The sequence below is a fragment of the Aedes albopictus genome, chromosome 2, assembly GCF_035046485.1.
Source record: "Aedes albopictus strain Foshan chromosome 2, AalbF5, whole genome shotgun sequence".
Lineage (NCBI taxonomy): Eukaryota > Metazoa > Arthropoda > Insecta > Diptera > Culicidae > Aedes > Aedes albopictus.
In genome coordinates, this window is record NC_085137.1 from 325,901,732 (window position 1) to 325,928,946 (window position 27,215).

General features: G+C 38.4%; 1 protein-coding gene across 2 annotated transcripts; it reads left to right on the top strand.

The window, feature by feature from the left end:
- The first annotated feature begins 6,437 nt into the window (after window positions 1-6,437).
- Window positions 6,438-27,197, top strand: LOC109399494 (cuticle protein 19-like). Of its 2 annotated transcripts, none has more exons than XM_029879881.2 (2): window positions 6,438-6,602; window positions 26,301-27,197. In XM_029879881.2, the coding sequence occupies exons 1-2, from the start codon at window positions 6,438-6,440 to the stop codon at window positions 26,640-26,642; spliced, it is 507 nt and encodes a 168-aa protein (XP_029735741.2). In that variant the 3' UTR covers window positions 26,643-27,197. The 2 variants fall into 2 exon arrangements, with proteins under 2 accessions (XP_029735741.2, XP_019527485.3); XM_019671940.3 differs by lacking the exon at window positions 6,438-6,602 and adding an exon at window positions 25,497-26,242 and having other exon boundaries at window positions 26,301-27,187.
- The last annotated feature ends 18 nt before the right edge of the window (window positions 27,198-27,215 follow it).

Consider the following 27,215-nt stretch of genomic DNA (forward strand, 5'->3'; position numbering starts at 1 on the left):
AGTCATCTCGGCAAAAGGTAAAGTTGCTGAGTATTTTGGTGAACCTGCAACTGACAAAGTGTTAAATATTGCTGAAAATCGTAGCGAAAATTTTATTATTTGCTCGGAAAAAAATTAACTAATAGTTTGTAGAAAGAAAACCGGGTACCGTAAAACGGGGTAACTTTGATAGATTTTCAGCGAATTTTCTTAATATTTTTCCATGTAACAGTATATCCCCGAGTTTTATATTTTTAAAACAAGTACTGGAGTATCAGTTATCAATTGCAATTGAAAGATTCGCTAATCTGAAATATTTTGGGTTACTTTTAGTTTTCCATATGAGCGACAATAAGATTTTCATTTTGGGGTAACTTTGATAATGCCCTGAAAAACCCATCAAATCTTAAAAAATTATTACATATTGAAATCTTAGGAGTATGAACATGATGAGAGAAGCCTTGTGGAATATATCAGATAGAATTTTTATATCAAAACATTGATTTTTACTAAATTCTACATATAAAAATGTGTTTGTGGAGTACTTCGTGAGAAACACAGTGAATTTAGCTATCAAAAATCATTATCTTTGTAAAAATAAATGTTTAACGGTCCATAAACATATGTTTACATGCTATTCATGGTGAGTTCTCTTATTTTTTGGTCAGTTTTTAATGTTTTAATAACAAATTTTGCACAACACAGATTTATCTACATGATAATACTTTTAGGCGTTTATCAATGCATGGAGATTTATGTCACAATTTACAAAATTGCTTCCATTTCGTAAAAACACGCTTCGTTAAGAGATTCAAGGCAAGATTTGGAATCTAATATAATCATCAATAATAGTCCATTTTTTTAAAGAATAGTTGTAACAAAGTCGTATAGCAGATATCAACAATTTTTATTTTTTGTCCAAAAGTGGTATTTAAACTAGGTTTTAATGAGAATACGTCTAAGATGAACTTTTATATGTATAGAATTGATCTACGCTTGCTTTTTTCTTAACTGGTTGAAGGAATCATATATATATATGATAAACTATACAATGCCTATCGCACTATCAACGTTACCCGCATTATCAAAGATACCCCGTTTTACGGTACTGTTCCTTTTAATTTCACTAAAAAAATATATCCTTTGGCAGTTACGCATTTCGACCTCAACTGTAAGGTCGTCTTTAGTGCATCGTACTTTGCTCGACTAGACGGCAATCAACGATTCGGATTGTCCTATAGCAAACTCGTTTGTGTTGGGTTTTGAGTAAACTTCAAGCTAAAATATATTAGTATTTAGTTACTGTTTAAGCAAGATTTAGGTTTGTAGACCTACAATTTTAGTCCTCATGTGACATATGTTCCCCATCGTGCGATAGCAATTAGATGTAGGTTGATATTAGCTATTAGAGTATTTTAAGTTTTACATATGTGATAAGTTCAAATTTCATTGTTTTACTTACATTAGTGTATAGAGTTTAAATTTTAATCGAATTCAACCATAAAATAACCATTAAGAAAAAAGAGAAATTTTATCGTGTTTGTCCACTTATTATGTCTTATTGTTCTATGTGTTTGAAGTTTTCCTTTATCTCCAATTGTTTCATTGTAGTTGTCTGTCACGGGATCTGTCACTCGGCCAATATCGACCCTTGCTGGAAAGGGATGTTCCCGTATTACCAACACGCCCCTACCCGTATTGCACGAAGTTGCTTATACGTTGAATTATACCTGTAGAAGTAAGTATGTCTGCATTATACCTGTAGAAGTTAGTAACGCAGCTGTGTAGTGTCGGTAGCGGTTGTCTCAGCGGTTGGCTAAGAAAAACACTACGGACCACCTGTTCCGGGGGTAAAAGTCTACTAAACAGGAAACCCCAATCCAAGGACACCTTGAATGGCGACCCGTGCTGATGGATGAATGGTTGAGGGGGTTTAAAATATGCTCGATCTTTAACGGAGACCGTAACGTAGGTAGATCGCCTTTTTGTGTTGCGTTACGGTTAAAGATCTTCCAAACCGAACCCTACTTAGTACTATCCGGTTTGTCAAGTTGGGGTAATGTGTTTTGGTAATAAGGATTCATGGTACAAAGTCCTTGTTACTGTGTGACAGTTTCTAAAATTGCATTTATTCAGCCTTGCTGATAGTTAAAGAATCGGACTTTGCCCACCCGAGACTACACTTGATATTAGGAAAACAAACATGCTATACGTATCTAATTGCGTACTAACCTATCAACCGTTTTGGGCTGCAAAACGGTGAGTGGATAAGGAGAGCGTCCAACATAGCTCTGGTCCTCACAAGTTCCTACCTCATGCTTCCACGGGTCAAACGATGACAAAGACCGCCAGCTAAGAGTTGTGTGCTTAGCTGGTAGTGCAGCTTGGCCTGGGCACTGTTGTCCTTCTGACTTCAGCTAGATTGAGGAGGTACAACCCGAGCGTCTGTTCACCAAGGAGGTGCGGCTCAAACAACGTCTGTTCTGGCATCCAGCGGCTGAATAAGAAACGCTGCACCACGCCCAGCTAGATCCAAGGTGGTAGCCCCATCAGCGTGGTCGTCCCGCCCAGTGTTGGTTGGAACGTTAAACAGAACTGGCGCGATGGCCCTCCGGCGAGACAGGAGTGTTGGCGTGGGCCCAATAAGCCACCCGTAAAAATCCCTATTGCGAATAACATAGGAGAAAATACGACTCGATACAATCGGCAAAGATCCACGCGACGAAATAAGGACTACGATTGGAAACTTGGAACAAGGTTTCGCAGGAAGTGACAGGATAATTTACGAAGAACTACATCCCCGCAACTTCGACATCGTGGCGTTGCAGGAACTTTGTTGGACTGGACAGCAAGTGTGGAAAAGCGGGCATCGAGCGGCTACCTTCTACCAAAGCTGTGGCACCACCAATGAACTGGGAACAGAATTTATAGTGTTGAGCAAGATGCGACAACGTGTGATCGGGTGACAGCCGATCAACGTAAGGATGTGCATGTTAAGAGTTGAGGGTCGTTTCTTCAACTACAGCATCATCAACGTCCACTGCCCACACGAAGGGAGACCTGATGACGTGAAAGAAGCGTTCTACGCGCAGTTAGAGCAAACATACGATGGTTGCACGCCGCGTGATGTGAAAATCGTTGTCGTCGACATGAACGCGCAGGTAGGAAGGGAGGAAATGTTCCAACCGGTAATCGGGCGAAACAGCCTGCACGCCGTATTGAATGATAACGGCCAGTGATGCGTAAACTTTGCAGCCTCCCGTGGTATGGTAGTCCGAAGCACCTTCTTCCCCCGCAAAGATATCCACAAAGCCACCTGGAGATCACCCGACCATCAAACAGAAAACCAAATCAACCACGTTCTAATCGACGGTAAATTCTTCTCGGATATAACCAACGTCCGCACATACCGCAGTGCGAATATAGATTCGGATCACTACTTAGTCGCTGTATACATGCGCTCAAAACTTTTGACAGTTATCACCAAGCATCGAAGTCGAACGCCGCGACTTAACATCGAGCAGTTGCGTAACGTAGAAGTGGCTCAAGACTACGCGCAGCAGTTAGCAGTGGTCCTACCAACGGAAGAGCAGCTTGGCACAGCTACACTTGAAGATGGCTGGAGGGACATCCGATCCGCCATAGGTAGTACCTGGGCTACAGCACTAGGCTTCGCGACTCCGAATCACAGAAACGACTGGTACGACGGCGAATGTGAACAGTTGAAAAACGAGAAGAATGCAGCATGGGCGAGAATGCTGCAACACCGTACGAGAGCAAATGAGGCACGTTACAAACAGGCGCGGAACAGGCAGAACTCAATTTTCCGGATGAAGAAGCGCCAGCAGGAAGAACGAGATCGCGAAGCGATGGAAGAGCTGTACCGCGCTAAGGACACATGAAAGTTCTACGAGAAACTGAACCGCTCGCGCAGAGGCTTCGTGCCACAAGCCGACATGTGCCGAGATAATTACGGGAATATTCTCACGAGCGGGCGTGAGGTGGTCGGCAGGTGGCGGCAGCATTACGATGAGCACCTCAATGGCGACGTTGTGCACAGGACGAAAGACTTCCGGCCCCTGACCTCCAAGAGATTGAGGAGGAGGTTGGCCGGTTGAAAAACAACAAAGCCGCTGGGGCAGATCAACTACCAAGCGAGCTTCTAAAATACGGTGGAGAAGCACTGGTGAGAGCACTACACTGGATCATTACCAAGATTTGGGAGGAGGAAGTATTACCGGAGGAACGGATGGAAGGTATCGTGTGTCCCATCTACAAAAAGAGCAACAAGTTGGATTGCGGGAACTATCGCGCGATCACACTACTGAGCGCTGCCTACAAGGTACTCTCAAATTTTATGCCGCCGTCTATCACCGATTGCAAGAGAGTTCGTGGGGCAATACCAGGCTGGTTTCATGGGTGAACGCGCTACAACGGATCAGATGTTCGCCATCCGCCAGGTGTTGCAGAAATGCCGCAAATACAACGTGCTCACACATCACTTGTTCATCGATTTCAAATCGGCGTATGATACAATCGATCGGGAACAGCTATGACAGATTATGCACGAATACGGATTCCCGGATAAACTGATACGATTGATCAAGGCGACGATGGATCGAGTGATGTGCGTAGTTCGAGTATCAGGGACACTCTCGAGTCCTTTCGAATCTCGCAGAGGGTTACGGCAAGGTGATGGTCTTTCGTGCTTGCTGTTCAACATTGCGTTAGAGGGTGTAATAAGGAGAGCGGGGATAAACACGAGTGGTACGATTTTCACGAAGTCCGTTCAGCTGCTTGGTTTCGCTGATGATATTGATATTGTTGCTCGTAAATTTGAGACGATGGCAGAAACGTACATCCGACTAAAGAGTGAAGCCAGGCGAATCGGATTAGTCATTAATGTGTCGAAGACAAAGTACATGATGGCAAAGGGCTCCAGGGAGGAATCAGCGCGCCCGCCACCCCGAATTTATATCGACGGTGATGAAATCGAGGCGGTTGAAGAATTCGTGTACTTGGGCTCACTGGTGACCGCCGACAACGACACCAGCAGAGAAATTCAGAGGCGCATTGTGGCAGGAAATCATGCTTACTTTGAACTCCGCAAAACTCTACGATCGAATAAAGTTCGCCGTAACACGAAGTTAACTATCTACAAAACGCTGATTAGACCGGTCGTCCTCTATGGGCACGAAACATCGACCCTACGCGCAGAGGACCAACGCGCACTTGGAGTTTTCGAACGGAAGGTGTTGCGTACCATCTACGGCGGAGTGCAGATGGAAGACGGGTCTTGTAGGAAGACGAATGAACCACGAGCTGCATCAGCTGCTGAGAGAACCAACCATCGTCCATACCGCGAAAATCGGGAGGCTACGGTGGGCGGGTCACGTCATCAGGATGTCGGATAGCAACCCAATTAAAATGGATATCGAGAGTCATCCGACCGGTACAAGAAGACGTGGAGCGCAGCGAGCTAGGTGGGTCGACCAAGTGGAGGACGATCTGCGGACCCTACGCAGAGTGCGGAACTGGAGACAAACTGCCATGGACCGAGTGGAATGGAAACGGCTACTATGTACAGCAGAGGCCACCCCGGCCTTAGCCTGATTGGTAAGGTAAGTACTATCAACAAAGGGCTGTTAAGTTCTGGTAATTCAAGGACTCACGTGCATTCTTATTGCAGAACACATTCTCTAATTTGACAGAGTTTTGCAACTAGCCTAAAGTCCCGGGTTTTTCTGTTTGTCCTGGGACTAAACTAGAAGCAAGACATGGATGGGACCAGAGTTCCGATGCATGGATAAATATCAGTACCACCGTTTTGTTTTTCTCAGAATTCTAATATTGTCGCGCTTATCTTTTATTAGAGTCCTGCGGCGGTCGTACGCTCGCAAGGCATACTGCCGCATGACAGTCGCAAGGCAAAACAAAAGATAAAGTGTTCCCGCCAAAAACAAAAGCACGTGAGTTTCGCGAAGTGACATATGTTTTTGTATATAAACAGAAATTAGGCTGACACAAATTTCGATTTTCTCTTATGACACACCCCCCTCAGATTTTTTTGTTGGAATTAAACATTTTGAGGGGGGACACACATAAATTATTTAGGAAATTTTAGAATTTTTAAAGTGAAATTAGAGTTTCTTACCACCGAGAAAATTTCTTGCCAAATCCGATGAATTTTGCCTAATTGTTTGGGTAATTTTTCATCAAATATATTTATTATTTATCATCCCCCCTTGAAGAGTCAACGATCAAAGTGACAAAAGAAGAAAATGAGATTTGTCCCGGCCTTATGATACTGAATAACAAAAAAAAATTTTTTTGTTGGCATGTGACAGGTGATCAAATATACTCCAAAATACGATTTCGTTTTGCTAAGACAAATTTAATTTCACATTCAGTATTTCATTCGTTCAGTAATGTTGCTCGATGTTGGCATAGCTCTCGCCATGGTGTGGGTGATGGGCGTGTCCCTTGCGCAGCACATGGGGCTGGAATCCTCCCTTATGGTCGGAGCTATAGTCAACAATACGATGGGTGCCATCAGCCTCATCCAGAGTGTACTGTCCCTTCACGTGGTCTCCATCGCGCTGTTCCCACTGGCTCTTGTGATCGTGGGTATGCAGATCCTTAACGCCATACTCGTACTTGTATTTCGGATAGGAATGATGGTCATGGCCGTAATCTCCTCCGCAGGACTGAGCGCAGGCAATGACGGCCAAACAGGCAACCAGAGCGATGATCTTGAACATCTTGGATCTCCTGTTGTTTTCCGGAAGTTTTACTGTACACTGAACACTTGTTGTTAGACGACTGATACCAATCGGTGGATTAAACCGAGTTTTTATAGCTCTATAATCGCGTGGACAAACCAAATAAAGCTATTGGTTTTGTTAATTTAATCGATACTGAAGTTTCACCTACCGCGGTTTCTACCGGTGGTGATTGCATTGCACTGGGTTTGATCAAGCTAATTAAATCACCAGTGATCGCACGTTCACGTGGTTAAAAATTTCTTTCCCATTCAAAAATCGCATGCATGGTAAAACGTTTGGTGAGTCTTTGTTGACTTTTGTTGCAGAGAGAAATTCTTGAGGGTTTGTGAGACAAAAAACTTAATGTCATCGTTTATCATTATCAGATGAAGGACTCTTCTTCTACACGATAGACGTCTGATATGCTTGTTGTTCGTCTAAGGTTTTCGGATGATATCAATGGAAACCAACTAAAATACATGTTAAATTTGTTTTATTTACAGTTTTTTGTTCTCAATTTACATTTATACAGTTTCATTACTGGTGTGTTGGCTGTGCTCACATTTCAGCTGGCCTGTTTAATTAAGTTTTGCCATACGTACGGAGTCTGGTCAGTTCATAGATGTTTGATGTGTTTTGTTATTGTAATAGTTTGTACGAGATGGAAAGTGAATACGACGTTTCGCTGTGTTATGTGAAACTGATATGTACTTACAACTAAATTTTATCGTCCAAGTTTTTGTGCATCATTCACAATATATGGCTGCCAATAAGGAAAAATGTAGATTGTTGACTGTCTTTTTTTATGATCTCCAATTTAAAATTTGTGGAATTTGATAAAGCATATACACTCCCGTTCAAAAGTTTGGGGTCACCCCCTCAAAAACATGTCATTTTTTTAGGCCCATATCTCCGCCAATTTGCGTCCGATTTTATTTTTTTTTTATTTAGGTTTCATTCGAAAGATAATAAGTCAAAGAAACTTTGAACATGATTTAAAAAAAACTTTTTCAAAAAATTTTGTATGTAAACTTAACCCAAAGTTGCCAAATTTTCTAAAAAATGAATATAACCTTCCGCTAGTGTCGCTTGAAGTTGGGTCGACCAAATTTTAAGATGAGAGCGGTAATATGACCCATTTTCTATTAGCTTTCAACTGCTTTTTACAGAACTTAGCTAAAAAATCTAGAAAAAAAGTTATTAAGTAAATTAATCCTTGATGTCGTCGACCAAAAGTTTGGGGTCACCCCTCAATATGATGTATCGGCCAAAAGTTTGGGGTCACTTTCGTAAAACATGGAAAAGTGATTTGGTGATATATTCGTCATCTATAGTTCAATTTTAATTATATTTAGCTCATTTCAAAGATAATTAACTAAATTTACGTTTGATGTCTTCAACTTAACGTATTTAACGATTTTTGTATATAAAAATGTTACGTGAAGTTAGCACATTTTACCACGCTTCAAAAAATGAGGCAACTTTACGTTAAGTTTTAGTATGTAAATTTCAACAAATATGTGTGGTTCAATGTCTATGCAGTAAGTATCATTCATTTTGTTTCAAATAAGCCAAGAAGAATTAAAATTGAATGAAAGATGACAAAGAAATCAACAAATCACTTTTCCATGTTTTACGAAAGTGACCCCAAACTTTTGGCCGATACATCATTTTGAGGGGTGACCCCAAACTTTTGGTCGATGACATCAAGGATTAATTTACTTAATAACTTTTTTTTCTAGATTTTTTAGCTAAGTTCTGTAAAAAGCAGTTGAAAGCTAATAGAAAATGGGTCATATTACCGCTCTCATCTTAAAATTTGGTCGACCCAACTTCCAGCGACGCTGCCGAAAATTTATATTCATTTTTTAGAAAATTTGGCAACTTTGGGTTAAGTTTACACACAAAATTTTTTGAAAAAGTTTCTTTTAAATCATGTTCAAAGGTTCTTTGACTTATTATCTTTTAAATGAAACCTAGGGTTTTGAAATCGGACGCAAATTGGCGGAGATATGGGCCTAAAAAAATGACATGTTTTTGAGAGGGTGACACCAAACTTTTGAACGGGAGTGTACGTATGATCTGTTGCTACAATCCTTGTCAAGAATATATTAAAACAAAACATAAAACCCATTAATTCAAGATACATGAATGTCAATGAAGTTTGGTCATTATTCTTGTTAATAACTAAACAAATGTGGAAAAAGTTGGTAGTACAAGAATATAAACACTCTGTATGATTCTATCGAGATTATTGAAAACTAGCTGTACCCGGCAAACTTTGTCTTGCTTACTGCGTTTTTTGACGTTTCAAGTTTCTATCCAAGACCAAGTCCCCGGTCACAAAATGTATGGAAGATCGATTTTCAAAAACTCTGAATATTTCCATGTTTTTTGCCTCATAAACCTTCCTTGGGTGAAAACTTACAGAACAAAACTAAGACGATCAAAATCGGACCTTCCGTTCGCAAGTTATGCGCGGTCCCACGTATGCCACTGCATTTTTATATATATAGAAGATAATAGGGAAGCGATACCATTGGAAGGGCTTCTATTATGTTTACTTTTTTGCTATAACTTAATCAATTTTGGACCAATTGACACAATTTTTACAACGCAGTTAGATTCCTATAGTATCTAAACGTATTCAAAATGTCACGTCAATTGGTTCCAAATTGATTGAGTTATAGCGAAAAAACTGCCCAAGTGGCTCGGTACCCTACGCTTTTCAATCTGTGTAGGTCTTACACATTCGAGTCAGTAACGCCATGAAATTTGCCAAATTTTGTGAAACTCCACATTTCAGTACTAGGAATTCTGGGCATGTTTTGTTATCCACATCATTACTGATTACGTGAATCATCAAGCATTTTGTTTAGAGACTGTTCTAACATTTAAACAGAAATTCCCTTGAAAACTCCTTCGGATTATATTTTTGAATTTGTTTGGGTACTTGTTCGAGAAATCCTTTACAAACTACTCCGGCTACATCTTGAGGATTTCTTTGTCTAATTTTGGGATTTTTTTTAAAGATACCATCAAAGGAGTTCATTAAGTAGTTGCCGAAAAAAATCCTTTATTCTTAAAATCCTAATTCACAAAAAATGCTTTTACTTCGTCAAGAAATATCTGAGGAATTTCCGGGAGAATTACAAAACAAATTGTTTGAGAAACTCTTGAAAAAAAAAACTTAGGAAATCGCTCAAGAAGTTACTGGAATTCCGATTTCAGTAAAAATCGTCGTACAAATTCCTGTCGAAAGCCTAAGAAACTTGCCGGAGAATTGCAAAAGTTATTTCCTGAAAATTCCAAAAATAATAATAAATTGCGAATTTTCAAATTAGTTTTTGAGAGAATTGTCGATTTTTTTAAGAGAAACATCTGTTAATTTCTAAAGTAGTTTCCAAATCAATTAGCCAGAGAAACTCGCTGAGAACATTTCAGAAAAGTGATCAATATAATCATTTTCATAATAATGAAATAAAAAGTTTCACCATGGGAAGACATTACTAGAGAATATTTTACAATAATTGACGGGTTCACAAATTAATACAGAAACTGAAGAAAACGTCATTAAAGAATCGTCTGCGGAGTTTCCGGAAAAAAAACTCGAAAAAACTGTAAAAAAAAAATCTTGATGAAAATGGTCTGGTAAAAAATTTTATCAGAAAATGCCAAGGAATTTCCGAAGATATTCACATAAAATACCGGAGAAAACTTGGAATAAATTGCATAATGTCTTCCAACATGTATTGCCAGTTAAATTTTGAAATGAATCACCTGAGGAATACCTAAAGTTTATTCTGAAGCAATTCCTTAAATGTTGCCAAAATTCTCGGATGAATTCCTTCATAGGCCCTTCATGGTTGGAATACCATGACTTCATTTTCGAAGGTTTCTCTGGTAAATTCCAGCAAAATTTTCCTGAAGATTTTTTTTCGGCTTTTTTGAGAATTTTATTGGGGAATTTCTTCAGATTTTTCAAACATAACTTTTAGAAATTGATAAGAAAACTTCGCTAGAAATTTATTTGGCAATTCTTTTATGAATTCATTCGAAAATCATCTTAGAAAGTGTTACGGAATTTCCTTAAGCATTTATATTACTGGTAGAGTTTATAAAGTAATTCTCGTATACCTAAATTGTTCCTCAAACAGTTAATTGAGAAATTTACAAATGGTTTAGCGATGAAATTATTTAAGAAGCTGTGTAAGGAATGACTCATTGGAGGAAATCCAGAATAATTTTCGGTAAGGTGATAAAGAAACTGCCGCAGAAATCATAAAATTGTTTTCTGAGAAATTACATAACACACTGTTGGAGAAAGATTCTGAGAAAATTGCCCGAGGAATTCCCTAAAAAACGACAAAACAAGGAAATTTTCAAAGAAATTCCTGTAAGCAGCTGCCGAGAAGTCGTGTGGCAATTTCCTTCACCAATTCAGAATAAATTAAAAATCCTGCTGGAATAATGTCCTAAATTTCGAGAAGTTATTGAATAAATTTCTCATGGTATGAGGAATTCATGAAGAAATTTGCGGAAGAGTTCTTAAGGGAACTTAATTATGGGATTTTCGGAGAAATTTCCAAAATAATTGCCGGAGAAATTTGTTTTCAATTTGGTACAAGAACTCCCCAATAAATTGATTGATAATATTTTTGGAGGCATTTCTGGAATTGCTGAAGGTACTCTTGATAGACTGCATGTGATATGTGTGAAAAATATATAAAGGGATCTACGAGTTTCTGGGGAAATTATTGGTGCATCTCCTAAAAAATTGCGAGAAAATTTCCTTAAACAATCTGGAGGAACACCTTAACCTTTGAGCGATCGCGCTGTTGTATTTTGTACAACACGTTGAAAAAATTTCGCATTTTGTGTTCAACATTAGCGTGGTTCTGGCGGTGGTGGCCAGCCGAGCGAGTTACGGAAGGTAAAAAGTTGTAATTATAAGGCACGAGATGTTGCTTATTCACAAAATGGGAGATGAAATTTGTGAAAAAAGTTGTGTTCTGGTGGGATTTGAACCCACGACTCCGGATTCGCAAGAACAGCGCTCTAACCAACTAAGTCATAGAACAGGTGATGTTTCTGCGAAATAGAAAGCCAAACTGACTCCGAAGCCACACCGTGAACACTCCTTTTTCAAATATCCAAAACTGTCATACAAAATGTGAAGAAGTTCCTTAACGAATGTTAATCGGACTTCGCAAAGGAATTCCCTGGAGGATTTCTTCAATAATATGGATCTGAACTCCATAATAAATCTGGAGATCTGAACTCCATAATAAACTGTTGGGAAAGATTCTAAGCAAATCACCCGAGGTATTCCTCAAAAATCGAGAAAAAAAGAAATTTTCTAAAAAAATCCTGAAAACAGCTGCCGAGAAGTTGTGTGGAAATTTCCTTCACGAATTCCAAAGAAAGGAAAATAACCTTCAAATATCCCCAGAATACCACCATGTGGATTTGCTGGAATAATGTCTTAAATTTATGCTGGAAGAATGCTAAGCATTTCATCGAGAATTTACCGAAGGAATTTCTCAATACATCACACTTAAAATAAAGTACCGTATTCAGCTGTTCTATTTTCGGTAAAAGTTCAGATTACCGAATGTTCAGCAACATGTTACCGAAGTTCGACAAAAAATTACCGAACGTTCGGTAAACTCTACTGAATCATCGGTAATGTTTACCGAACGTTCGGTAGAAATTAGCCGAGCTTCGGTAAACTGTGCTGAACTTCGGTAATCCGAACTTTTACCGAACATAGAACAGCCGAACAAGTGACTTTGAAATAAGTGTGATGGTATGAGGAATTCCTGAAGAAATATGCAAAAGAACTCTTAAGAAAAAAAAATCCTAGAAATTTATTATGGAATTTCCGGAGAAATTGCCAAAATGATTGCCGGAGGCGTTTGTTTTGAACTGGGTACAGGAACTTCCTAATAACTTGGTTGAGAATATTCTGAAGGAATTTCTGAAAAACACTACCTGCGCAATTCCTAAAAATTCGTGAAGGAATTGTTGAACGAAACCTTACACTAGTTAACAAAAAAAAAAAACGAAAGTCATGAACTTCTATTCACGAGCTAAACTTTCGATGCATGATTTTGTTCTGATATCAAGACCGTGCTTCAAAAATTTTGAGGTAGAACAGTATTTGAGTTTTTCCTGAAAATCTTGAAAGTTTTTAAAAATATGGAATTTACTATAATTTAAACATTTTGCGTTGCAGTCAACGAGTGTTCAAACTTTTGCATGAATAGAAAGCTGAATATGATATGTTTCGATCATCTGAACATAATTTTTGCATCAAATTAGTGGGATTTGAGATATTGGGAATTATATAGGTCAATCTCCTAAATATGAAAAAAAAAATAAAAAAAATAATGGAGATTTCCTTTTTTAGTACGAAAAAAACAATTGAAAAATTCTTTCTCACGTACATTTGAAACATTAGATGTTAATCAGTTACAGCAAATATTTCAGCTCAATCGGATCATTGATTACGGAAATAGAGATGTATGAAGGAAGCAATTTTGCTTAAAAATAGAACAAAAATCGATTTCAAATCGACAGCTTTGTATGGAAAGTCGGAAAAATTTCAGCACTACAGTACTCACGGTGTGCCAAAAACCGTTATTAACAAATAAAAATGTCCACCAAAATGGCACCCGGCATTCGAAAGATATGATATTCTAGTATCTCCTCTGAAAATTTGAAAATGTTTCATCGAGGGAAACTAAAGTTTTTGTGGTTTGAAGATTTTGAGCCATTGCTATATGATTTTCTTATTTGAGTAAATATGCACGCACGGTGTACCTGATACCGCTTTCAACAAATAAAAATGTACACCAAACCAACACCCGGCATTCGAAAGAATTACAATTATAGCACCACCTCCAAAAATTTGAAAATGTTTTATCGAGGGAAACCAAAGTTTTTACTGTTTGAAGATTTTTCTCTATTTTCATAGAATTAGTCCATATATGGGAATATTGTCATACGGTGCTTTTCATATCATAAACAAATAATAACACTGTTCGATGACACTTCAATTTTATTGGCTTTTCTCGGAGAATTTAATACTATTTAAAGAAGAAGGAAGTAACGAAAGTAATAAAAGAAACGGTGGATAGAATCGCAAGGGTGCGACAAGAGAAATTCAATGAAAGTTTATTATTAACAGAGGGCCATAATTGAACAACACATTCACAACGACGACCCCTTTGCCTAACGTCCTGGTTTTTGAACGGCTAGGTACTAGTAGTTCTACTAGCCCTAGACAGGCTATCTGCTAAATGTTGTTCGGCTTTGCTTTCGGTTCTATCGATCGGTGACACTTATTCAGAGATTCATATCGAGGGAACGTTACTTATTTGAATTTTTCGCGCTTTCATCTCGTATGCTCCTATTGTATCCAAATGATATTCGAAACGAGTTTCATTCATTCTTGCCGATTGGATAATACTGCTCGACATTTAAAAAAAAATCGAGCTATGGGATGAGAAAAACACAGGGTTTTGGAACCCGAGGAGTGTCATAGTGAAAGAATTTTCGAAAAATATTGGAACGGGACTTAACAGTTCAAGACCGAAGTTTGGGTTTCTAGGGTCTCAAACCCCTATTAGTTTTTTCTCATCCCATAACGCGAACTAGTGTTGAACGGTGTAATGAGTTTCACAAATTCCAAAAGTATAATATTCAAGCAACTTCTCTGAAGATTTGACAACATTTCATTGAGAGGAATGCCAATTACCGTGGGTTGAGAATCTATTTGATATTCCATAGTTCTACCTACTACACGAATACAAATAAAAATGTGGCACGCCGTGAGCGTTGATTACATAAACTTTCTAATAATTTGGCACCCGTTTTTTTTTTGTCTTTAAGCTCGTTACATGTTGGTATATTGTCGGTGAATTTGAAAGCGTTTCATGGTGAAACGAGAGTTAAAGTGAATTCACAGCCAAGGTTTTGGCATTCCTAGGAAGCTTTGTAAATGGTTGGTACAATGTTTAAGATATTGAAGCTTTTAAAGTTAACCTTAATGCTAATCGTTTACCTAGCCAGCTTTTATACGTCATGTTACTAATGTGTTTTTGGAATGTGAATTTAGAAATACTTCATTTGAATGATCATCAGTAACAACAATTTTAAGCTTTGATTTCAATTTCGTGGGGGATATGCATACTATCGCTTTGTCTATAAACACGTTAACAACACCTATTGAGTTTTGTAACAACATCGCAAAAAATGTGGTCAGTCGTAGTGTGCTCTGCCAGCACCCGTTCGATTTTTTTTCCTGTCAGAATTTTTCTCGTGGTTATTTTTTTTCTAATTCTGCCGGTGATTTTGTAGTTATTTATTTAAAACATTAGAATAATTTCCTTTTGTGATCGCAGACAGGCCGTATTTTAGAGTGTGTAACAATCAGATTCCAAATCCCTACCGCCGTCGTCTTCATCGTCATCGAGTTCCGCCGTGTTCCGTCGTGATAGTGTCGTGGTTGTTGTCGGAAACTGGTAGAAAGGAAGTGATTCGATGAACGCAGCCCTCCCGTGAACAGAATTGTACGGGTGTGTTCTTTTGTGGGTGAAAATGATGGCCCTGTTACAATACATGAAGTAGAAATTTTCTTTACGCAAACAGTGGATTAGTAGTGAGTGGTACTGCGTGAAAATTTGAAGCAAGTGTCCTTCCGCGTAGATTCCTATTCGCGTACTCCATTAGTGATGATATCAGTATCGATAGTGACTTTTTTTCTCCCGGATTGCTGTATGTATCATGTGTGCGAAGAAAAAAACGACATGTCGGATGTGTGAACGAGTCCGTCTGATGCGCTACAAGTCAAGCAGTTGATCTGTAGTGACTGTTTTTTTTTGTCTACAGGAGACTAAACTTGGTGAGCCCGTTTCAATTAAATCTTTTTTGTCATCTTTTTAATAAATGTTTCAAACTCTCACACTAAATACATTATACTACGGGGTTACACACACGGGGGGGTAGCCTAAGGGTGTTGAATGAACTGATGACCGGACTTAAGTTCGTGGAGTAGCCAGACTTTTGTCATGAGATAGCAACTTTTGTTGACTACCGAAGGGATTCAGCGATTTTAACTCTCCCTGCTACAACAAACCATCAGGTAGATTATTTCCTCCCGGAATAATTCTGCAGTCATAGGTAATCCTTGCGATGATGGTGGGTACACTTCAATCATCGTCATCATCATCATCAACATCGCAAAAAATGTGGTATTCAAAAAAAGTTTAAGACGAGTTACAAAATGTATTCATTGCGAGGAAAGAATACATGTGAAATTGAAATAATATTTTAAGAAGTTACCACATTTTCAATATACTTTATCATATATTATATTTTCAAACCACTGTAATGTTGTCAAATTTTCAGAGAAGTTGTTTGAATGTTGTATCTTTAGAATGGTGTTTGTGAAACTTATTAATATTTGTTTATGATTTGAAGAGCCAATGAAACATTCTATGACAATATTGCCATATATGAGATAATTCTATGAAAATAGAGGAAAATCTTCAAACAGTAAAAACTTTCGTTTCCCTCGATTAAACATTTTCAAATTTTCTGAGGTGATGCTGAAATAGTATATCTTTCGAATGCCGAGTGTCAATTTGGTGTATATTTTTGTTTGTCTTTAGTGGTTCCAGGAACACCGTGCGCGCATATCTAGTCATATAAGAAAATTCTATGGAAATGGCTCAAAATCTTCAAAACACAAAAACTTTAGTTTCCCTCGATGAAACATTTTCAAATTTTCAGAGGAGATACTAGAACAGTATATCTTTCGAATGCCGGGTGCCATTTGGGTGGACATTTTTATTTGTTAATAACGGTTTTTGGCACACCGTGTACTGTTATTTTTTCCTTCACGTTTTCAAATTCAGGGCATGATTCTACACTAAAAAAATGCTGTAATCTAGTATTATTAAAGAGCATCTAGGGAAATCGTTGGAGATTCTCCTCAAAATCGCAAGAAGATTTCCTTGAAAAAACTGAAGGAAAATCTTAAGAAATTTCCTTCCCAAAGTAATCCACTGGGGAATAAGTTCAATAATAATGAATAAATAAGGACATATTTTTAACGGACTTTCGAATAAACTTCTTAGAGCTATGATGTAATAGCTGGGGAATTCCTTAAGAAATGGTATAAAAATTCCCCAATTATTTGTCAATCTCTCCGACAGATTGCCCAGAAACTACCAAAGGAATTTCTTGAGAATTAGTCAAGAAATTCTTGAAGAAATTTCCAGATGAGTTCCAGGCGAGATTCTCGATTACTACCCAGAGAGATGACGGAAGAAATTCAAGGACACACTATCGGAGAAAGAACTGTCGTACCATTTCTGAAAGAAATGTTGGGGAATTCAAATAAAATTCCTGAAAGAATTTCTTCAGAAAGTTAACGTTACCAGAGGAATTGCTGTCAGAAATCATAAATTATTTCACGCGCAAGCTTAAAGCAGTCACCAGAAGAATTTCTAAGGAAAAAAATGAAGGAATTTAAACCTGACAACTTCTTGAATAAACTACCCGAAAAGTTTCTAAATAAATAACAGAACGAAACTCCCAAAATATTGCCGAATGAATTCTTTAAGATTTAACCGTAGCAATCCCAACGGAACGTCCAGAGAAATTGTGGAAGCAAATTCTAAAGAAATTAGCAGAGCAATACCGTCAGAAATTGCCACAAGAATCTCTTAAAGAATTTTCATAAGTACTTCTGAATAAATTCTCAAACTCAAGGGAATTGTTTTAGGAATTCTCCATGCGGCTGCTAGAAGAGACCCTCACAAAATAAGCGCTGGAATCGCAAAAAAATACCAAATGAATACCTGAAAATAATTCCTGGTCAAATTGTCGGGTTCCCACAAAGTTAAAAAATAAATGGAAAATTTTTGGAAGAATGTTTATCTGAGTTTCCGGCTATCTACGACATATGGTTCTTCTGAAAAAATGCGCCACAATTATGATAAGAGTAAACCATGAACCAATTATTTATCTTCTTTAAAATACAGTTTTATTTACGGTTTGTTCAAAAACTACGTTACGTTTCAGAGTGAAAAAACGGATCGACCACAGTGCTACACTTCAATCAAATTACCAGAACTGTCCATACAAAATTTATAATGTGTGAACTGCCGTGAATCGCAAGTCAGTCCCATCTGAATTTTAGGCAAAATTGAGTCAATGGCAGTTTTAGATCTTTCTTCGGATGATCTTTGAGCTGCGTGAATAAAAATGTATAGTTTGTTCAGTAAAATCGAAAAAGAACACCAAGTCAGATTGTTCCATAATGAAAAGTAATTGCAACTCAGCCCCATTACGAACTTGTTAAAAAGACATCAAAGTTTCATAATGATCGCAGAAGTGTTCAATTTATGGCGATTTTTTGAAATTTCGCATAGAAATCGTATTGAAAAACTTCATAGTCCATTTAATCAATGCCGGCTCTTTACAGATGGCACCACTTGTGGTTCACGGCAGTGAAGAGGAAGTGGGTTAGGAATTGACAAATTTTGCAATGTCAATTCACATAACAATGCTATTCTCTCTCTAGAGGAATAGTAGTTTACGCAACAAGGTGCAGAATCAAGATTATTACAGCACGAGTCGTACATTTATCCAACGAGGCTTGCCGAGTTGGATAATTACGACGAGTGCTGTAAAAATCGAGTTCTGCACCGAGTTGCGTACAACGTCTTTTGCAATTTCATAAATTACCGCTTAAGGGTAGTTTTTAACAAAACTTATTCATCAAACTGCACACTGATGTTCATAGTCATTGTTTAAGAAAATCTGATCATAGCAGGTTATACTGTGCAGTTGTCACAATTTTTCAGAAATGCGTTCAGAAAATATCACGAAATTGATCCAAACATAAAACAGTGCTGTAATGGTTCATTACGCAACGCAAATCAGTGCTGTAATGAACCATTACAGCACTGCTAATTTGGTGTGGGAAAGTAGGCCTTTTCCTGACGGATTTGCGTAAGTTTTACCTTAGCCTATTACGATGAGAAATTGCAAAAAAATTTCAACTTTTCAGAAAAAAAATAAGAAGTTATATTTTTTTTCTGTAAATTACACCAAACGTTTTTCATTTTTCACTGTCAGGTTGACCATTCAGTGATTATAAATGGTTCAAGTTTGGGATAATAGAGTTATTCTACTTGAAGTTAGATCGATTCCAGTGTAATGATTTATTATTTGGTTACCATTTTCAAACGATTATATTTATAAATTCAATGAACCGAATAAATTGAAACTGTGAGCATTCATGACTTATTAAACGAATTTTAAACACGTTTGAATTCACTTGCAGTTGTTCATAAGGACAATGTACAATTGATTTCGCAAAAAAAAACTATTATAAAATAATAACCCTAAAAAATCAAAGAAATTTTCACATGAATCCCAATACTTTTGAAATTAATTGACAACTTCGCCCAATTCAAAGAAACCAGAGAACTAACAGTATTAAAATGGCTAACTGATCATTTACAAGATGCTCTAACTTCATGTAAAACAGCCCACCCAACTTTTCACTATTTGTAGATAACTCGATGATTAATTAGCAGACAAAATTTGAGAATTTTTGGTGCACTTTTAACAAAGTTTAAAGTTTACTGACAAGTTTGCGTGTTTTAATGTTTTTGTCACTCTCCTGTATATACCGTGTAGATTCCGCAGTTTTTGATGCATGCTTCATTTTTTAAATTGATAACATCCCAATTCTTAGTAACTTCCAAAGTTATAAATAATTCAGTAGATATAGAGATTGAGTCTTGGCATATCTGTAACGTATGTTGGAGTCCAATGATAAGGAGAAAAAAATAAACTCACCAAATGTAACTTGTTTTTTTTTTGGTTTTCTGGTTAGAGCAGCCATACATAAGATGCTTTATATGTACTTTTAAAAGCCAATTATCATAAAAACTAACGAAAAATTTTCACAGCATTTAAGCTAGTTGAGATTTCATTGTGAATGTGATTCTTTATGAATTTATAATTATGCAATTGTGCACTAGAATAATTCGTCCGATTTGTCTGTATCTCTCCAAAGGTCGGGAATGATTTCATCCACTATGCGTCTTTCAGTCAAGTATTTGTAAACTATTTTGTCCCTACCATGTCGGAAAATTTCTTCTTGTTTCTTTGTAAATGCTACTATACAGCTCATTCTGCTGGTACGCCACCATCTCCGCACTACAGGTTATTTGGGCTAGCATTATCATTATAGCTATTATTCACAGCCTTCGGAGGGACGCTCGACAAGACGTACTGCTGCTTTGGCACGTCGTAGTACTGTAAAGAGGAAAAGAAAAAAAAAGAAACACAATTAATGACAGTTACATGCCTTTACCAAATTATTACAATTAGCCCAAAAACCTATCACCCATAAAGGAAACAACACTCTTTGACCCTCGGGAGGTTCGTCACTTTGCATCTCGTTTCAGTTTTTTTTACGGTTTTCTTTTCGGACCGAAATTTTGCTTTCGCACAGCGAAATGCGATTTCATTGCCGGCCACTGCGCGCACCACCACCGAAAATGGTCATGTCCGTTCGACGCTTATGTCACGTAGTGTTCCCACGACGACGTCGGAGAATATTATAGCATCTATAGCACACAAGAAAAATTGACCGGCGAATGCAATGCAAGGGGGGGATGTGTGTGAAATGCACCGGTGAGTTCAAACGAACATAATTTAAAACAAAAATCCGTTTTCACGCCAAAATTGTTCAGATTTAAAGTGTGTAAGATCTTCTCATGGTCAAACTGCACCCGTAACGCGCAGAATCTCGAGACTGTGTTGCCAGACGAGGGCGAGCTCGATGAGGCCCTTCTAGAGGACTGCAGGAGTACAGTGAAAGCAGCCATCAACGACGCTGTCGAGAGCATCATCGGGTACGTGAAACGGAATCGACGGAACGAATAACTCGACGAAGAGTGCAGACGGGTTTTGGAGGAGAAGAACGCAGCGCGAGCGGTAATGCTGCAGCAAGGGACCCGACAGAACGTGGAACGTTACAAACAGAAGAGGAAACATGACACCCGCCTCTTTCGGGAGAAAAAGTGCTGCCTGGAAGAAGCGGAGTGCGAAGAAATGGAACTGCTGTACCGTTCCCAAGAAACACGTTAGTTCTACCAGAAGCTCAACGCGTCCCGCAACGGTTTCGTGCCGTGTGCCGAAACGTGCAGGGATAAGGACGGAGGCCTCTTGACGGACGGACGTGAGGTGATCGAAAGGTGGAAGCAACACTTCGATCAGCACCTGAGTGGCGAAGAGAACGTAGGCACGGGAGACCACGACAATGGAGGAATCGACGACACCAGTGCAGTGGAGGACGGAAATAAACCAACACCCACGCGGAGGGAAGTTAAGGATGTTATTCGCCAGCTCATAACTAAAAAATCAGCTGGAAAGGATGACATCGCAGCTGAACTCATCAAGAAAAATTGGCCAGCTGTCTGCACCTGTCTGCACAGTCACGATCTGGGAAACCGAACAGCTACCGGAGGAGTGGAAGGAAGGGGTTATCTGCCCCATAAGGATGGGAAATCTGGGAGTCACCGATGGGTCGTTTATGCGATTCGTGGATTGGGGTGTTCGTAAGGTTCGTAAGTAACCCCAATCCAAGGTGTCAGGCGACCCGTGCTGAGGGATGAATGGTTGAGGGGGTTTAAAACATGCTCGATCTTTAACGGAGCCCGTAGCGTGGGTAGATCACCTTTTTGGGTTGCTTGCGGCGAAAGATCTTCCAAAGTGAACCCTAGCCCTAACTGCATCCAACTATAGAACAGCCTATTTTAGTAATTAAAGGAAAAACTTTGGTCCTTATTACATTTCATACCTTGGTAAAAGTGATAGGTCTCGGTTTGGTTCTGGCCGAGATGGATCTTGCACCAATGAAAAAATGGATTAGTAATCGTAATCTTTTATTCGGTATTCATTGGTTTGAGGCAGTAGGAACTAGGGTTCCGATGCATGGTCAATATCGGTATCATTTCTTGACTTTTTCGTTGAGGGATCCGATGTTGACTGAAAAAGGAGCGTATTAAAAGCGGAACCTATCAATCAGAATCGTTCCTTACGAACTAGTTGAAAATGACTACTGTAACAAAACCGAATACTTTAAAACTTCTCAATGGTGATAAAGTAATACGACATGCACTATACAAAGGACACGGGGTATACCACAATAGATCAAATACTGGTCGCAGTGGTTATGTCCCGAACAGAGAAAAAAAAGGTGGTAGATTGTGAGGTGATTACTATAAAGGACAAGCGGCACAGTTCGCTTTGGTTGCATAACTTGTAGTCGTTATAGACACTGCCCGAGCAAAGGCGGATAACAAAGTGATATCACTTTGATAATAAACTGTGTTATCGGTGTTATCATTTTGTTATTTTTGTTATCATCTTTTTCAATTGATGATAACCAGATGATAACAAATTTAGTTATCGATAATTTTGGTCTATCGCGATAACATAAAAATACTAAATGATAACAAAATATGTTATCTGTTTCCAAACGCACATTTCAAAGCTTTACCAAAACTGAGAGTCTGATGAACCTCGAATCTAAAAATAGATTCCGCTTCTCACCTACAATGCGACTGCAGTACGAAAAGCGTAGCCTTTTATTACTCTCAATGAGTCCCGTTGGTATAGGGGCTATCGGCTGCGACCGACAATCACTCGATCAGGGTTCGAGACCCGCCTGGGCGCAATAGTCGAAAACATTGGTTGTAAGTTATAAGATACTTTTTTCAATAGGTGACGATGTCGGTAAAGTAGATTTTTACTATTTTGGTCGATAAAATAGCTCTAAATGATAACTAATTGATAATAAAATGAGTTATCAGTCACATGTATTTTTTCATGTTGATAACTAAATGAAATGTTGAACAAAATATTGTATAACACAATTAGTTATCAACTTGAACTCAATGATAACTTAACTTCTTATCATTTTGGTATTTGAGAAGCAAATATGAGTTATCATTTTTGTTATGTTGGCTCTTAATTCAATCTAAATGATAACAAACTCAATTATCAAACGAATGATAACCAGTTAACAGAACTTGTTATCATTTTCTTATCCGCCTTTGCTCGTTTGTGCTGTGGAAGTTGGAAGGAAGGGTAACGAATTTTTGCAATTCGTTTCTGGTTCTAGCGCTGGCTATGAATATATGAATATACATAATAGAGTGGATCATCGTTTATATGGAAAAATGAAAAATTCCATGGTATCCCATCAGATCAAAGCTTTTTTGATCCCATTTCAGAGCCCAAATAAGTGTGCAAAATTTGGACACGATCGATTATGTCTACGTTTTGCGCATCGCGTTTGAAGTTTGTATGGGGTTTTACATGGGAAAACACACTGTTTTGCATTTCTCTCATAAGAAGCTCGAATGTTTCTAAAACCATGTAACCGATAAAGTAAAAACATAGCCTAGGTTGTTCTGAAAAACTTTGTCGAAGACCGCGAAGTGATCTAATGCTTATGAAAAAAGGTATAGCGTTGGCATTGCTTGGCGAAACAGCATGATTTTGTTGCTGTTGTTATTCTTTTACATGTTAAAACATAAACACATGCATGCGGTTCGTTGGATATAACTATTTTCACAAGCATCGGATCGCTTTGCGGTCTTCAACAAAGTTTTTCAAGACACCCTAGGCTAACATTTTACAGTATTGGTTAAAAAGTTTTAGACAAACTTTTTCAACTTATGACAAAGATGCAAAAAAAGAATGTTTTCCCATACAAAATCCCATACAAATTTAAATTGCAATGCGCAAAGTGTAGACGCAACCGATCGTGCTCAAATTTTGCACAGATACTCAGGACCCGAAACGAAACCAAAAAAGCTTTGATCTGAGAAAACGGTTCCGATGACCCACACTAATACATAAGTTGTATATGTAGAGAAGAGGGAGATAGAGAGAAAGTGGATAGCACGATACAAATTAGGTTGAAAGGGACGGGCCAGGGATTGAACCCTGGACCTTCTGCATACGAATCAGAAGCGGTAGCCACTAGACCACCACGCTCGTCTAAGTATCACGAGAGCTGGGAATAGTAACAAATTTTACAGCTGTGTCTCAATTACCATTCATTTATTTAGTTAACATCAAATTCATGATAATATTGAATCAACAATTTGCCGTCATATAGACTGTTTCAGAAATTATAAATACACTTTGTTTTTCTAATAATAAGATGTGTTTTGATGATTTTAACCAATTGTTTAAAGAATACAGTATATTGCATTCCACATTTTTACGTTTCATGTAAATAGTCATGATATTTTGAAAACAAACGAGATCTTCAATTATATACTACATGCTTGAAAATTAAATTTGCACAAGGGTGTTTTCAACATTATTTCTCACTGAATTCCAAAAAAAATCTTACTCTTTATCACATTCGCTACCTCAATAGCTTGTCTAAGAAATGCCGTCATCAAAACCTGGGAAAAATTCATGAGATCATTTCCATAGAATTTTGATAAGATCAACTTTGTTATTTTTCCAGTTTTTTCTAAGCTACCTAAGGACTTCCATACAGTTTCTTAGCGTTTATGAACACATTTCATTTAAACTAAGTTTTTTTTGCAGGTCATCCTATCCTTCAGATGGCAATACTTGTCGTACTATCAAAGCGAATATAATAAATAGTTGTTGAGGTATCAGTTTGTTTTACGTTTGTTTCAGCTAGTGGTGTTCAAAATTTAGCTACTTTTTCCTTGCATTATAAAGGTTTTTAATGATGGTTCTTGAAATTTTTTTCCCGACCAAAATAACTTTGGCTAATAGAGAAACATCTTTTCTTATCGATACAGTAATTTCCATAATGTTTGTTGAAGAAATGTTTCATTTATGAGATTTTTTTTTATTCCATTGTCTTATATTTCATGACCGTTTTGTGCAACTTTCATTTTTTAACCATTGGTTTACAGATCTCGAGTTTCCATCTCTTGCACGAAATGGTAACAAAGTTGGTTTTATTTGTATCCTTATAGTGTTTACTACATGACCTATAAGGAACTTTCCTGCATATCACTCTAAAATTAAAATGACAGTCAATCGTTAGTGTATTTATAATTTCTGAAACAGTCTATAATACTCGATTCGCAGCTGCAGCTCTCCAACGTCGGTCACGCCCAACGCTCGCCAGATCACGCTACCTGGTCCGCCCATCGTGCTCTCTGCGCTCCACGCCTTCTTTTACCAACCGGATGGTTAGCAAACACCAACTTTGCAGGTTTGTTGTTCGGCATTCTTTCAACATACCCTGCCCACCGTATCCTTCCAGCTTTAGCCACTTTCAGGATGTTGGGTTCATCGTAGAGTGCACACACCGCCACACACCGTTCTCCTGCACGCCGCCAAAGATCGTCCTGAGCACGTGTCGCTTGAAAACTCCGAGTGCTTGGAGGTCCTCCTCGAGTATCGTCCATGTCTCGTGTCCGTCGAGAACCACCGGTCTTATTAGCATCTTGTACATGGTACATTTGGTGCGGGGGTGAATCTTTTATGCTTTTTCCAAGAAACGCATTTCACCTCTTTTACCCCAAACACATCTTGACCTGACTTAATGCGCGACGATGGCACGAGACGAACGAAGAGTGATGTGATAACAGGTTAATTGGTCTTCTTGCAGCCAGTCGGTCACTTAACTGATGCCAATGCAATGCGAATCATGCCGCCTCCTAGAGGTTTGGTTTGCACTAGGTTATGTCTGCGCGAGCGATGGTGGAGACAATTTGGCGTTCTTTTTTTTTGCGTTCGTTATGGCCTGCCATTTCCCATCCAGCTTCCAGCTATGACCCGTCCCATATTTAAGCCGAACTGTCTTGAATCTGCCATTAAGTGCAATTTGACAGTCTACGTTTTTGCGAGTTTTCGAATTTTTTGACCGATTGATTTAAAATTATGTCATTTATGAAATAGCTGACTAGCGGGTTAATTGACCGGTATAAAGCGTTGCAAGACGTGTATCACATTAAATGATGACCGTTTACAGTAATAGGCTTGAAACGCAATATAATTAACTCTGCCTACAGTTGCACTGAATCAACGGACGGAACAATGTACCCGCCCAGAGCCAAGCCAAACCAACGCAACCAAAGGGAGGGGTCATACGGTGGGGCTTGCAATTTCGGACGTGGCTTTGAGTGGCGCGCAAGGTTGCATGCTAGAACGGCCGTGGATGGTGAAAATGGACTTTGCTGGTTTTCCGACAAGTGATACAGTTCTCCAATTAGCTGCTTGTCGGAGATTTCGCTTTTTCGGCAGAGGTGATACATTAGGCCGTTTTCAGATACAGTAGCAATAGAAAACGCCCAAGTTGGTATATAAGTTGCAAAGTTAGATGGAGGAAACATCAGTGTTCTGAGAGTTGTTCGCCAAACAAGCACAACACAATCCAATTCATCAAAATGATTAAGGTAAGCTGTTCGGAGTAGCTTGTCGCGTTCTTCTATTTTCAATATCACTTTCTTTAAGATTATCGCTTTGGTTGCCTGTCTGGCTGTTGTTGCCTCCGCCCAATATTATGGAGAAGATTACGGTCATCATCACGAAGATCATCACCATGCTCACCCCGAGTACAAGTATGAGTATGGCGTCAAGGATTCACACACCCATGATCACAAGAGCCAATGGGAACATCGCGATGGAGATGTCGTGAAGGGACAGTACACTCTGGATGAGGCTGATGGAACTCACCGCGTTGTGGACTACCACTCGGATCACCATCACGGGTTCCAGGCTCATGTTCAGCGGAAGGGACATGCTCATCACCCACATCACGGAGAGAGCTACGCCAACATTGATCAACATCACTGATATCTTTTAGCGGCCATAAACTTATAATACCTGGAAATAAAGCTCTTACTCTCCTTCAATATAATAATTATCTTCTTTATTGGCTGCTAGTGTAAACAATTAAAGTTTTCGCGTAAACTCGAACAATTGTTGGCAGCACCCTCTCAGATAACAATTTTTATTATTATTGACTTTTTTTATCATGGGAAAATTCAGCCCGAGGCTGATTCATCCCCGTAAGATAACAATTGAACTTTCTGAGTGTGTTGACCTTGACTAAATAAGCCACTTTGCACACATAATATCTTAATTTTTGCTAGACTGTCTTTCGAAAAAGATTTAACTCTTCCAATCATTTTTTTCCAAAGCGGTTAAATAAATGAATGACAACCGGAGATTTTTTTTATTATCGTAAGAATGTTCTCAAAATTTAATGATTTTTTTCACAGGTAGGGTTTACAAATATATGAACAAAAACTAAGTTGAAAAAAAAATCTGGGTCGCCTAGTTTTCCGGAAAACTCCAGTGCAAAACAAACATTTTCCACAGACTGGTGGTTACTTTGAAAAATCATAACTCAAGAACGAAGCATCG

Coding starts and splice junctions, on each gene's coding strand:
- LOC109399494 (XM_029879881.2), top strand. CDS start 6,438: ATGGTGTGGGTGATGGGCGTGTCCCTTGCGCAGCACATGGGGCTGGAA. Junction 6,603..26,300: donor TCCCACTGGCTCTTGTGATC/GTGGGTATGCAG, acceptor ACTTTCTTTAAG/ATTATCGCTTTGGTTGCCTG.